The sequence below is a fragment of the Etheostoma cragini genome, chromosome 5, assembly GCF_013103735.1.
Source record: "Etheostoma cragini isolate CJK2018 chromosome 5, CSU_Ecrag_1.0, whole genome shotgun sequence".
NCBI classification, from domain to species: domain Eukaryota; kingdom Metazoa; phylum Chordata; class Actinopteri; order Perciformes; family Percidae; genus Etheostoma; species Etheostoma cragini.
In genome coordinates, this window is record NC_048411.1 from 16,400,478 (window position 1) to 16,415,092 (window position 14,615).

Below are 14,615 nucleotides of genomic sequence, written 5' to 3' on the forward strand. Positions count from 1 at the left end.
GAGTCATTGAAAAATAGTCACTGATCTTCATTTACTTGTGAGCGCCTTCTTTGATTTACTTATTCACTTGATATATATTGATTTATGTTAGAAAGCACTTATGGGAAACTACGAGATGCTTAAAACAATATTTTTCCTCAAATTTACCATTCAGTGAAAATAATCAGAAGTTTAACAAGACGTTTTTGCATGAATTCTCTAGACTGTAATTTAAATATTTTCCACCAACCTGCAGTTCTGTTTGCTGTTGTTTTGTCTCTTTCAGACAGATCTCTGTCTCCTTTTTGTGGGACTCAACTTTCTGTTGCAGCTCAGCCATCTCTTCCCTTTTCCTGTCAAATTCCTCGATCTTCCTGTTCACCTCTTCCTTCTTGTTTTCCAGCTCGTTCTTACTCTTGTCAATTTCTTGCAGTGTCCCATCTAACTCATCCCTTTTCTTGTCTGCCTCGACCTGTATTCTTTCCAGTTCATCCTTCGTCCTGTCCACCTCGACCTGTATTCTCTTCAGCTGGCCCTGCTTTTTGTGGAGCCGCTGGAGACTCTGAGTGTGTTTGGTTTTTAATTCCTCCAGCGCCTGCTGCTCTACAAGTAACTGCTGAAGAACCTGTTTTAACTCTGGACACACACACACACACACACACACACACACACACACACACACACACACACACACACACACACACACAGTTATAATCTATGACAAGAGGTTGAAAATTAGCTGATTGGTTAACACTGGAACAGAACAAAACATTTACAGAAATGCTGATTAATGTGCATTGTCCTAATCAAATAAATACGTCTCCATCCACATCCACAACCACACACACACACAGTTATAATCTATGACAAGAGGCTGAAGACTCTTCTTCCCGATCTACATCAATAGCCTGTTAGCTTTTGTAAATAAGGCAAAGATAATGAAACATGGTTTAGGTTTTTTGAACAGAAGTTTTGTTTCCTTGAGTTTGGATTGATCTCTTGCTGCCATCTGTGGACGTTGCTGCATCCAGAAAGCGTGCTGGAGTACTCAAGTCCAACTTGAGTCACTATTCTCTGGACTTGGACTCGGGCATTGATGACTTGGATTTCAGGATTATGAAATCAGACTTGAGCATTTATGAAATAGGACTTGGAAATTGGATGAAGTTTCTGACTACTTTTATGTGTAATAGGCAGCAATAGACGCTCTAGACTTGTGACAACTATATGCTGCTCCTAAAGACAACTGAGAAAGACTGAACACAAACAGAATTCCCCAAAAAGAAAATCCTATTCTGCAGATTACAAACTGCAGGTGGTAAAATATGTTGCCTAAAACGGTAATAGAGCAGTGGAAAGAAAGTTTGGAGTGAGTGAGAAACTGAGGGACTGGCAAAAAGGTTACTCTTACTGCAAAGAAAAAAACAAAAGCTAATTGCTAGTTAAAGGCAAGCTGGTTGGAGCTGGAGGAACGGGTCCCCAGATGGGTGCTTGAACAACGTGCTGCCGGGACTGAGAGGCTTGTCAACGGTGCAGTTACGTCGATATACCCTGGTAGTTGTTCTGTGTGCTGTTGTATAGTTAAATAACTGTTAATGGCTTACGTTAACATAACGGACACCAACCGTATTCAGCCTGTTATTCTGTGTACTATTGTATAGTTGATTAACTTGCTTGTCCAGATTAAATGCCTGTTCTTGGTCTTGTATTTTGTGAAATAAATTTCTAAATAAATTACTTATAACTTTTTACTATAATTTACCTAAACTTACAGTCCAGTGCGATTTTTGTTTTTTTCCTTGTTCATGACACATTTTTTGACTGATGATCCAAGGGGAAATTAGATTTTACACTCTGTTGTTACATTACATGCACAAAGTAGACTTAAACACGCACTAAATAGAGAGATGTCGGAGTGGGGGGGTGGCTCCCCATTAAAGGTGTCCCGAGCAGTTGGCTATTTGCATATATCCAACTGCTATGGGGTGGGCACTGCTAGTCTGCCACTGCCAGTCCACACCGTACGTGGTCCGTACTTGAACCAGAGAACCTCCAGTAAGTTATTGCTGCTGACTGGATAACAATCAATCAAACAATAATTCCATAATTTACAGATCATTGGCTCCATTACAAACCCTTCTGCTTTACCCCATGTGTTTGTGTTAAGTGTGTGTGTTATCACCTGCTCTGTGTGTATTGAGTTCAGACTGCACTGTGATCAGCTTCAGCTCGTCCTCTCTCGTAGCAGAAACTGTGGAGCTCTTTTTTCTCAACAGCATCTCATGCTGCTGCAACAGCTCCTACACAAACAGACAAAACCTGTTAGCCAGTTTTTCTTATTCTGTTTGAGTGCAGTCAGCTGTTGTGAGACAGACACTGGCAACAGTTTTTTTTTTCAGGTTTCCAGCATGTCACATCATAGTATTGTTTTGTTTCAGTTGTGATCCTTTATTTCATATCATTGTGTTCTTTGTTTGCTTTATCTAAAATGTTTGGCTATGTTGTAATGCCATTTCTGCCAGATTGTATATGTTTGTTTTTATTGTGTTCCTAAAAAACTGGATTTAGTATCCCCTTCTAAGCAGAACTATAGTCGACGGGAAGCAGTTAAAACAAAAGAAGAACTCATGGCAATGGATGGAATTTATTGTAAGTTTCTGCCGTGAAAAAGGACAATAACTGTGTCTTTCATCTCCTCCTGCTCTCCTCTGGTCACCTTGACTCTGTTCTGCAGTCGTTGTTCCTCCTCTCTGACCTCCTCCACTCTTTTCACAGCTCTTTGATGCTCCTTGTTTCTCTGAACGAGCCTCTTGTCCTGCTGCTCCACCTGCAGGGAGGACAACGTGTTTACATGTTGCTCACTGACCTGCCAAAAGTAGAGAACACTGCTTCAGTCTCTTCTTCTTTATTAACTTTACATTTTTGGTTCTTCTCAGCATTTTAAAATCCTTAAACTCCACTGACTGAAATCAGAAATGTATTGCCAACTAGGTTTTCACCTACAAATAATTTCTTTGGAATTTTGGGGAATAAAAGTCACATTAACCATAGTAAAGAAAACACAACCAAAAACAAGTACTGAAAAATCAATCAAAAAAAGACAAAATGTACAATAAAACAAATGCAAAATATTTTTTAAATGAGGAGAGCTGTGGAGTGTTTAAAACAAAGAATGTGGAGTGTGCAATTTTTCACAGTATGAAGAATATGTGCAATGTGAAAAACAAAAACCCAACAATTAACGCAAGATTGCTTTTTTGTTTTGGCTGTCGGACCTAAAAAAACAGATCTTCTGTCTCATCATTATTTGCAATGTAAACTATGTTTTCTGTAGACTTGGGTGCCACAGTCCGTATTAAAACCCAACACAAGAAGAAATACAAAACACTTTATCATTTTAGATTTCAGCAGGTTTTGAAAACAAAATTCTGAGTTTACTTGAATGTTGAGTGAGTTTAGATGCTCCTGAGATTTCTGAAGATCAGACTGCATGTCAGATAATCTGCACACACACACACACACACACACACACACACACACACACACACACACACACACACACACACACACACACACACACACACACACACACACACACACACACACACACACACACACACACACACACACACACACACATACACACACAATAGCATTAGCATACAAGTCCAACATCATGTGGACATCACCTCTCTGATTTACAAATTGCCATTTGTCACATTTACTTTATTTCTGACAGTTTGAGGTATTTTACTGTGAAGAAACTGCTGGCAGAAGCTGTGATGTCTGATGTATAATTGCTGATTTGCTGCTTGATAAAATGTGGTCTAAATCTACGTTTTTATATTATTTTCATCTGAAAGAATAAAATTACAGAACATTGCAGGAGTTTAATAAACTGACAAAGCACAATAAAGTAACTTGTGTTTTCGATGGAAGTTTATAATCACATAAACAACAACACATCTTCCAGCTCTAACTTTATTTGTACCCGTCTGAAGCTGAGTGTATTTTTATGGAGAGCCGTTGGAACTCCTGCTCTCTGACCCTCACTGCTTCTTCCACCTCCCTCAGCGTCTCCTCCTTTTCCTTTCTCCTCCTCAGCTCCTCCACCTCATCCTCCTGCAGCGCTCTGGAGATTAGTTTATATGATGATGATGAAGAAGATTCATGTGAGTCTGGAGGTCAGAGTTTAACCTGTGAGATTTTACCTGACATGCTGCGTGGTCTCCAGCAAAAAGATGGCACTGTCCTGAGCTGAGCGCTGTAACACATTGGCCTCCCGCTGAGCTGAGCTGGCCTGGAGGAGACAGTACAATAATTTGTAGATGCCCATGTGTGTGAGTGAGTGTTTATAAGAGTGTGTGTGTAAGTATGTACCTTGTCTCTGGCAGTGCGTATGGAGCTTTGAGCCTCCAGGAGCAGTCTGTCAGCCCGCCGGAGTTCAGCTCGTCTCTTCAGCAGAGTTTTCTCCACACACTCCACCTCACCGCACACCTGCATCACACTGCTATGTGAGCGTGAGCGAGCGAGCACAGACACACACACACACACACACACATCCTCATTTACATAATTCAAACCAAAATTCCTAGCCTAAACGCTAAAATAAAGTCTTCTTTACAATAACCCTTTGGCAACTGAGGATAACATGTTTCACTTTCTATGAAAAGGGTGTGTAAAATGTGTGTGTGTCCGTGTGTTTATGTTACCTGTGTTGTCTTAGAGTTAGTCGTAGTTGTTTGGTTTCCAAACGTAGTTTTTTTCTCTCTTCCTCCAGTCGCTCTACTTCTTTGTGCTCAGACTCACAAACACACCTGTCTCCCTGCTAACACACACACACACACACACACACACACACACACACACACACACACACACACACACACACACACACACACACACACACACACACACACACACACACACACACACACACACACACACACACACACATACACTCTTATGAAGGAACAAGTTAGTGTTCAAGACAGACTCAAATACCTTTGTGTAACGTTTCTGATTTCCGCTCTATGGTCACTTTACCTTGCAATGTTTGTCTCATTGTGCTTGTATATTTTTCTATTTTTTTAAATTGTTATTTCAATTTTTATACCTCTTATATTTTTATTTGTACTAATTCTACCTTTTAGTTGCTGCAACAATCCTCTCAGGAACCACACATTTATCTTATCTTCTCAATTGAACTGAGAATCTATTAAATATTTTGATATCTGCAACAAGTTTCTTTCTGTTTGTGGTTTCTGTTAGAGATGCCTAATTGATACGCTCAGCTTCAGGGTCGTTTCTAGCTTTGGGCTATGCAAGAGGCTGTTTGGGGTCCCCTATTTTGTCAAACTGCAATGGAGGGGGGATTCAAACCTTTAAGATGATCCGTTTGGGTGGAACAATCTGTTACATTTTAGGAGGAAAACAGGCTCGATTCGTAAAAACCTCTCTCAAATATTACTATATTAGATATTATATATACTGTGTAAAGCTGTTTTTTTTCTTCAATCCAAGCCAGCTAGCTGAGCAAGCTAAATTATCAATTAAACAGAGGCTAACTGAGCTAGCCAGCAGGGAAAAAGTAGCAAAATTGCCCAGCGTTCGGCTAGCATTACAGCTCCACCCCACAAGTTAATTTCCATCATAAACAAAAGCCATACCTTTATCCTCTGAATGTTTTTCTTCCTTTGTTTTCTTCTTTTTTTTGCCCCAAAGGGATATGCCTGTTTTAGTGCCATTAATAACCCCTACTGACGGCACATAAAACTATCATCCCAACGGCAGACATATGAAAAAAAAAGACTGCAAACGTCCCTAACTGCAACTTGATTATCCCACAAACAAAAGCAAAAGTTTCCGTATCATAACAGCTTAGTTTAGTCTATTATCAATTTCATTTTTAAGCTTAGAAGTGATTTACTTAACACATGTGGAGGGTTGGCTGGCTATTGAATAAAGACAGGTACTTTTATTTCTCCAAAAATATATTGAGGCTAATAAGTGTGCTGAACTTGCAGCTTGGGTTCCCCCTGGCTCGAGGGGCCCTATGCATCCACATAGTCCGTCTATAGGAAGAAACAGCTCTGCTCACCGTGTCTCTGTGTTCTTGGATGTTACAGTGCAGTGCGGCACCACCTTCTGGAGAACTGCAGACAACAGCTGGAGGGGAACCACAGAGGAGCCAGGCAGGTCCAACCAGGGGAGTCAGGTCGTCAGGTAGCCCAGCAAAGACTGCTGCACCTGCAGGAGGGGGAGGGGGAGTTTGTTCTCTGGAGCTTCTGTCAGCATCACTGCCTCCTCCGCTGTCCCTCCACTCGGCTGCTGCTGGAGACATTTTACATCAGTCTGAAGTTTTTTTTACACTGCTGATCTACAGTCAGAACATGTTTCCAAATGTGTGTGTCTACCTGTGTCAGAGTCCGTGTGTGTTGGGGGAATGTAGACCCAGTACCCTCCTCCTGTGGGAGGTCTGTCCTGCTGTCGCTCCCTCTCAGGAGAACTGATGTACTGCAGCCCCAAACCAGAGTCCTGAGTCCCCAGAGAGCCCAGACTGAGAGCCTGAGAGAGAGAGAGAGAGAGAGAGAGAGAGAGAGAGAGAGAGAGAGAGAGAGAGAGAGAGAGAGAGAAAGAGAGAGAGAGAGAAAGAAAGAAAGAAAGAAAGTTTCCATTATGATCTGAAATTTGTTTTCTAATTAAATAAATCAAGATACATGTCATTATGTATGTAAGACCAAACAGGGACTGGCTGACTCAGTGATCTAACTAACCTGTAATCATTCACTTTTCATTTCACAGTGAGAGAAGCAAGGAGAAGTTAGATGAAAAAAAAAAAAAGGAAAAAAATATGAAAAGTCTCACACTGTATCCAGGAGGTATGAAGCACCACTGTCCTCCATCTCTGGTCCTGGTTCTGATCCTGGTCCAGTCCAGCTTCTGTTTCAGTCTGTGTGTATGTCTCTGAGCTTTATCCAGCTTTGCCCTCAGCTCCTCCACCGTATGAGTGTGTTCAGACTGCAGCGCCGTTGTGTGTTTATTCTGTCTCTCTGATATTCCTTCAGGTTGGTGAAAGGTGCCGTCAAGCTCCTCCACAGAGTTCTGACAACAACACACACAGGAAGTAGACCAAGTGGGGCTTTGTCACTGCCCAATGTGAGGCGAGTGCAGATTTGAGTTGCGCGTGCTCAGATGTAAACGGTTTATTGTACAACGCGTCATACCCGATGAGAGTCGAGTCAGACTGGCTCTGGTTGAGTGCAGATGTTAGTTGCGCATGCTCAGGTTTACAACATAACTCTCATACTGAAATTTGTGAAATCCATGAAATAATAAACTTCTCTCATTACAAACAATAACAGAACAAAAACGTTTTAGATATCTATGATTGATTGCTAACGTTAGCTCAAAACACCATTCGAATGACTGCCTTTGTTGTGTTTGATTGCTAGCTTGTAGCTAAGCTAGCAGTCATTTAAAAAAACATTTTAGTTATCTATTGTTGTTATCGTGAGCTCAAAACGTCATTCCACTAAAAGCCATTGTTGTGTTTGATTGCTAACTTGTAGCCAGCAGATTGAAATCTGCAACCGCCTCACATTGGGCAGTGACAGGCTTTACAATCTGTACTGCAAAAAAACAAAAAAGCAAGCAGCAAACAAACAAAAATCCTCCGTGTGTGTGTGTGTGTGTGTGTGTGTGTATACCTCCACCATGTGGTTTAGAGCTCTCAGCTGTTCGGAGGCTGACTTCAGCTGTTCCGCTGTCAGCTGATCCGAATCACACATGGACCTGCTGAGCTGCCGTAGTTTTCTGTTCAGATGTCTGAGTTTTCTCTGATGACAATCGCTCTGTGAACGTAGCTGGATCACATAACACCACACTCAGTTCTAGCATGCACAAATGCTCACAGATATGCGCTGTTTTACTTCAGTCTATTATAACTCACAGTCACTTCATATTACTGCTAAACATTGTCTGTATTACACCAGAAGAACTGTGATTTTTAAAAAGCCACAGAGGCAAATTCTGAATCAATGTCACATATAGTAAATCCAATAACCGTAATGTGCTAATGGTGGGTGAAAAAAAAGGTAAACTTGTGTGATTTATATTTTTGTAGTACGTTTACAGTAACATTTGAAAACACGGGTGTGGTTCTTTAATTATGTTTCAAAATGAGTATCAAATGCAGTTTCATTCATTAAGGAAAAAGTCTAACAAAACATTTAACTATTAACATTTGAACATCTCTCAAAAGAAAGGGGGCGACATTTGAATGTTGATTTAGAATTTAAAAGTCAACATTAAAAGTGAAGCTTTGAACTATTCAAAACAGCCCTAATCCAATGAAACTGCAATACTGACACTGTTAATATTTGAATTGGTTAACTTTTTTACCTATAGGACATATAGAATACAGGAGAGAATAAACACATTAGGAACCTCCATCCTCTGACCTGTTGTAGCAGCGCATCTCTCTCCTGCTGGACGTCCTGCAGCTGCAATGCGCTCTGCTTCAGTTCCCCCTCCTAAAGTAAAAGGTTTTAAATAAACAATTTATTTGAATATAAATAATAAAAGACTGAGTTTGGCTGGTAATATTGCACCGCACTGCTGATCAGCCGTGTGTCACACAGAACAAATCCCTGGTTGCCTGAGTGTCTGATTGTCAGACTGTAAATTAATAATTGTTTTTTTATGAAGCAGTTCTAAATCTGCGTGATCCATAGAAACGAAATGTATCCAATTTATCTATAAATCAATTTGATGTCTATGGTGTGATTAGTGGATGGGGTCTAGATGAGGTTCTGGTCTCGACTGTTGCAGACTCAACTGATACTGACCAGTTTGTGTTGAATGTGTCTGTTTCTGCTCTGAGACCTATGCAGTCTGACTCTGAGTCTCTCCAGTTCCTCCTGTAGCCTCCAGTCTGGCTCCTGGTCCTGCTCCACACCGGCTATCACCTGGGCTTTCAACTGGGCTGCGTGGTCCTGATCCTGGGACACCTGGGCTTCCAGCTGGGTTATGTGTTTTTGATCCTGGGTCACCTGAGCTTCCAGCTGGTCTATCTGGTCTTGATCCTGGGTTACCTGGGCTTTCAGCTGAGTTATGTGGTCCTTATCCCTGGCTAGCTGGGCCTGCAGCATGGCTATCTGTTTCTGGCTTTGGTTCTGGTCTTGTTGGAGCTGTTCTGTGATGGTTCTGGTCTGTTGGATGGCCCTGTGGAGCTGCTCTACACTCCTGGACAACATGTCCTCAGGACTGACAGGATTCCTGGGGACAGAGCAGTCAACAGACATGGACACACTGCCTTTATAATGTGACTCTTCTCAGTGTTAAGTCCCTTTCAGACCTTGTTTTGTAAATGTTGATCTAAAATGTCTAGATCTGTAAATGTCTGGAAACACTTTTACATAAACGCAACAACATCAGTGTCCCATTTACACTTTCAAAATAAAAGAAAACAAAAAAATGGCATCTGCAAAAGTTTGGGTATCCTGCAGAGTTAATACGTTGTATTGCCCCCTTTGGCAAGTAACTAAGCTTGTAAACACTTCTTGTAGCCAGCCAAGAGTCTTTCAATTCTTGTTTGAGGAATCTTCGCACATTCTTACTAACAAAAGTCTTCCAGTTCTTTGAGATTTCTCGGCTATCTGTTACGCACTGCTCTTTTAAGGTCTATCCATTGGTTTTCAATTATGTATAAGTCAAGAGATTGTGAGGGCCATGGCAAAACCTTCAGTTTACGCCTCTTGATGTAATCCACGGTAGATTTTGAGGTGTGTGTAGGATCATTATCCATTTGTAGGAGCCATCCTCTCTTTAACTTCAGCTTTTTCACAGATGGCATCAAGTTAGCGTTCAAGAAATTTTTCTACTCATGAAATGTTCCCTGTGCCACTGCCTGCAATACAACCCCCTACTTCCACAGAACTTGTTTCCAAAATGCATCAGGCTTGTTTATATGTTCATTTACAAACTTCAAACGCTGATTTTTGTGGTGAGGACGTAGAAGAGGTTTTCTTCTGATGACTCTTCCATGAAGACCATATTTGTACGAGTATCTCTTTATAGTGGAATGATGTACCACAACTCCAGTGTCTGCCAGGTCTTTCTGGATGGATCGCACGGTCAAACGTGGGTTTTGACTTGCTTTTCTCACAGTCCTGCAAGCTGTTCTGTCTGATATTTTTCTTGGTCTTTCAGATCTTGCTTTAACTTCCACTGTTCCTGATGACGGCCATATCTTAATTACATTCCGAACAGAGGATGTTGGCATCTGAAAACGCTTTGCTATCTTCTTATAGCCTTCTCCTGCTTTGTGAGCGTCAACTATTTTCAGTTTCAGCTTCCTAGACAACTGCTTTGAAGAACCCATGATAATGATTGTTGGGGTAAGGTCAGATGAGTCTGGGCATTTAAAACTTTAAGATTGACATCACCTGGTCTTTCCAGACGATGATGGAGAACAATCCCTGACACTGTCAGGTCTCAGCTTTCCAAAGGGGGCGGTGCAGGCTATAAACTCTGCAGGGTGCCCAAACTTTTGCAGACGCGATTTTTTTACTTTCTGTTATTTTGAAAGTGTAAATGATAGAAATAAAATCTTACTTTTTGTGACATATTATACAAATAATAATATGTCTAATCTGTCATCTGCTTTTCGGAGATTTTTCCATCTTTTCTTGGCTTCTTTATGCACATTAATAAAATTTTTTACCTGGGGTGCCCAAACTTTTGAGCCCCACTGTACACATAGAGTGTTTTCAGTGCGGTTACGCTGCTATTAATAGACCGCTACTAACACTGGATACCACAGACCTCAAATAAAGGTTGTCAGTCAGTCTGGTGAAGACCATTTGTTCTGCAGACAGTATGCATTTAAAAATAAGTATATACAAATTTCTCCTGCTGCTGTTTCCCCTGCTGCTGTTTTATCTCCTAAACTTTGTTTATGGGGGTAGCGGGATCAATGCCCACATTTCCCCGCAATTTTTTACATTTCTTCTCTGATGTGAGAGCATTAACATGAGTAAACAGGCTGTTTAGCCAACAACGTAGAAAAACTGAGCAGCAGAGGTTCTTTACAAACAGGATTCTCTTTTAAGGAGGAGAGGGTTAAAACTATTATGGAGAATGAAGGAATCAGTGCTGCTACCTCTCACATGCTAAGCAAACGCTGTACCATTTGAGCTAATTTCCCTACGAATTACATCGGCCCCCACTTAATATGTTACTGTTCTGTATCAAACACTCCCTTTAATCAAACTGTTTGTTTGTCTCCCCCCAACAGTGTAAAACTGTATGAATCATTTCAATTAGTGGAAAGTTTTTGTGCTCCCAACAAACAGCTGAATCATGAACTCAAACGTCTGTATGGTCACTGCGCTGCATTTTATTGAACTATGATAATCTGGCCATGGAACACATCTCTTGCCCAGGTCAAGCAGGCTCCGTCTTACATGCTATTACTCAGCAAACTCAAGTTAGTTGCATTCCATAACTTCTTCTATGTTTTTTGCTGTGGCGGGAGCAATAGCGGAGAGTTATCAGCGGAAACACTGTTACAAATACAGGTTTGCCTAACAATATACAGCTGCGTTAATAACAAAACTGCTGTCGCGGAGAGTACGAGGAGAAATACAAACATAGGCACGGTTTTACAGGAGAAATTGGTCATGTAACTCAACATCAAACCATATTGATAAAAACAACGTTGCTTAATTTGTGGATTGGGTAGCAGATGCGAGGATGTTAGGTGCACCGGTGCGACATATTAAAATGTTAGGCGCACCCTAGAGCCCTGTGAGCGAACAGACACTAACTAGCACTGGCCACTGCTGTTGTCTGAAAAACAACACAGACGGGAAAAAATGTTACCTTTACTGGTAAACCTTGTGACCGAAATATGACCGACTGCTATCTGTTGTGGTATTTTCCTCATGTTACTTGGTCCTCTGTGAGATCTAGAAACTAAGCTGCGCGGTGCAGGGAACAACTCTGACTGGCACATGATCAGACAGTGGTTGACGGAGCATTAGATTGGCTTTGGAAAAAAAACGGAGCGTTCTATGAACGGAATGATCCGTTAAAAAATAGCTTGATCACGCAAATTAGATCATAGGAAGCCCAAATAGTGATTGTGATTAAATTCCGATTAATTGTACAGCCCTATCTCGAAGACGCACGCACAATCTCAACCGGCTCGTCATCCTCCGAACAGCGACCGTCTCCTTTTTTTCTTTCTATCCTCTTTCTCCGTGTGGCACGCGTACTAGCTCATTGATGCGAAGCACATGTTTGCGCCACCCTTTGACATACACTCCAACAATCACTACCCACAAACGGCCTTTTGTACATGAGTACTGGTACCTGTACTTGTCCTCTGGTCCACTCTGAACCTCATGAGGATCCAACATGGTAGCTGTAATCTGATCTAGCTGAATTCTTGTCTGTTCTACTTGGGTCCTGGTGTCTTTATACTGGTTTCTCGTCTGGTGTAAGCGTGCTTTGATCTGGTCTCGTTGGACCTGAAGTTTCTCGATTACTTGCTGTAAAGATAATTTCTCATCCTGGAGACATACACAGACAGACTTACCGGTTAAAACACTTAAATAATGTTTGTGAACCTTTGTGTGTCTGTGTGTGTGTGTGCGCGCGCCTGTACTGACATCCAGTGTCTCGATGGTTGACTGTAGCTGAGACTCTCTCATCTCTCTGGCATGTTTCTCTTTGTCTACAGCTGCCTGCAGAGCATCACACTCCAACTACACACACACACACCCACACACACACACACACACACACACACACACACACGCACACACACACACACGCACACACACACACACGCACACACACACACACACACACACACACACACACACACACACACATTGCTGTAGATTTAATTATCCAACAGAACAAAGAATATGAAACTGACTTCACGCTGTTTTGCTACAAATTTTGTTATGGGGCCGCCATCTTGTGACGATGCACTCTGTTGAATTGTGCATGTTACTGTAGTTACCTGCTAACCTTGTTTTGTTTAGCTAAAAAGAGTCAGATGACACCACAATACAGCAGTAAAATACAACACACACATCAATGCAACAGTTTTTTTTCTGATAGCCGGCCCTTTTTACCGTAAATCAAGAAGCAAGAAACTGAGTTGATACTTACTCTCCGCGGCCACAATGTTGTTTGAATTGTTGTGGACACATGTAGCTTTCCAAGTGTAAACAACAATAATGTCTGCTAAATATAATAATAGATTTCAAACTTAACACAAAATTATCATAAAAAATGTTTGACCTGAACAGTTACCTGTCCCATTGTGATCTGTTGGGTTAGCTCTTCTTTCAGCAGCTGAAGCTCTGCCTCCAGGTCCACCTGTCTGTCTCTCAGAGCCTGGGCCTCTGTCCGCAACACAGACAGCTTCTCCTGCTGGACGGACATGTCCTAAAGATAGACAGACAAACAAAACCACATGTATTAACCTGGAAAACAAAAATATTGTCCTTGTGAGACACACACACACTTACCTGTCTGTGTGCCCTGGCAGTGTCCTCCAGCTCTCTGCAGTGTACCTGAGTGTCCTCCAGATGAAGCTGCAGACTCTGGTTTTCAGCCTGAAGACTGTAAACCTGTTGCTGAGCATGATGAGCCTAAAATACACACACAGGACGCACACACACAGAGTACAGAGTAGTAGTTTCACAGTAACATCACTTCACAAACATCTTTTAAATTCATCTTACTACAATTATGTTCATGATTATGTTATTTTAGCAATGGTCATCTTAGCTTTTCTTATTACTGCTTTTTGCCAATAACAGTTATATATCGTTATGTTTTACTTTTATTTTGCTATTGGCAGTGCCTATTAGTCTATATCAACAACGTTTCCATTTCCGGAGTGTTTAGGTGCCGAATCAATTATAAGTTTTGCACGACTAAAAGAAATTTTAAAAGTACCCATGTTCCATGAAATAATTTTCTTCCCGAGCCAATTTTGCAGAGACAGAGTAATTGTGTCTGGTGCTTAGGGCCCCCCAAGACGATTGGGATTGGTTTGAAGAAATGCCAGAGCATTTTTCTCCTATCCCAGAAAGCTGTGTGGACTCACCAGACCCTCTTCTATAGCTCTGTGGAGACAGGTCTGGCAATCCTAAAGGACATTCCTATTGTCAGTGAATCACACTCCCCGGTGGTCTAGTGGCTAGTATTTTGGTGCTCTCACTGCCGCAGTGTGCGTTTGATTTTTGGTCAGGGAAAACCTGTCTCAGCAGCAGATCATGATTTGTCTGCTCACAGTGCTTGCTGACTTTAAGTATGGACTTTTATTAGACTCTACCTGCTTTCTAAGTCCTCTCAGATACTCCTGAAGTCCAGAAATGATTCCCTCCAAATCCCTCTGAAGAGCTTCATTAGCCAAAATCTGACCTGGAGGAAGAGAAGACAAAATCATGAGAGGACACAAGAGAGGAAAAAAGGAAACAAGGCATGTGGTGACAAAACAAAGACAGAAGTAGAAAAGGAGGAAAGGAAACAAGGAGAGGAAATAAAGGGAGAAGAAAATAAAACAAGCAGAGAAGGAGATGAAACAAAAGAGGAGAGGAGAGGAGAAT

At 41.5% G+C, this 14,615-nt stretch overlaps 1 protein-coding gene across 1 annotated transcript in view; it reads right to left on the reverse strand.

Moving 5' to 3' along the window:
- The window catches only part of cntrl (centriolin), a 44,186-nt gene that overhangs the window by 11,106 nt on the left and 18,465 nt on the right, over positions 1-14,615 (reverse strand). The window contains exons 13-31 of the mRNA XM_034871973.1: positions 14,342-14,430; positions 13,530-13,652; positions 13,312-13,446; positions 12,657-12,752; positions 12,358-12,557; positions 8,829-9,258; positions 8,442-8,513; positions 7,689-7,844; positions 6,847-7,083; positions 6,396-6,546; positions 6,080-6,312; positions 4,692-4,807; positions 4,360-4,489; positions 4,191-4,279; positions 3,971-4,111; positions 3,418-3,481; positions 2,696-2,806; positions 2,162-2,279; positions 230-615 (exon numbers count right to left, since the gene is read on the reverse strand). Coding sequence (XP_034727864.1) covers positions 230-615; positions 2,162-2,279; positions 2,696-2,806; positions 3,418-3,481; positions 3,971-4,111; positions 4,191-4,279; positions 4,360-4,489; positions 4,692-4,807; positions 6,080-6,312; positions 6,396-6,546; positions 6,847-7,083; positions 7,689-7,844; positions 8,442-8,513; positions 8,829-9,258; positions 12,358-12,557; positions 12,657-12,752; positions 13,312-13,446; positions 13,530-13,652; positions 14,342-14,430 — 3,077 coding nt within the window. The remainder of the gene's footprint in view (positions 1-229; positions 616-2,161; positions 2,280-2,695; positions 2,807-3,417; positions 3,482-3,970; positions 4,112-4,190; positions 4,280-4,359; positions 4,490-4,691; positions 4,808-6,079; positions 6,313-6,395; positions 6,547-6,846; positions 7,084-7,688; positions 7,845-8,441; positions 8,514-8,828; positions 9,259-12,357; positions 12,558-12,656; positions 12,753-13,311; positions 13,447-13,529; positions 13,653-14,341; positions 14,431-14,615) is intronic.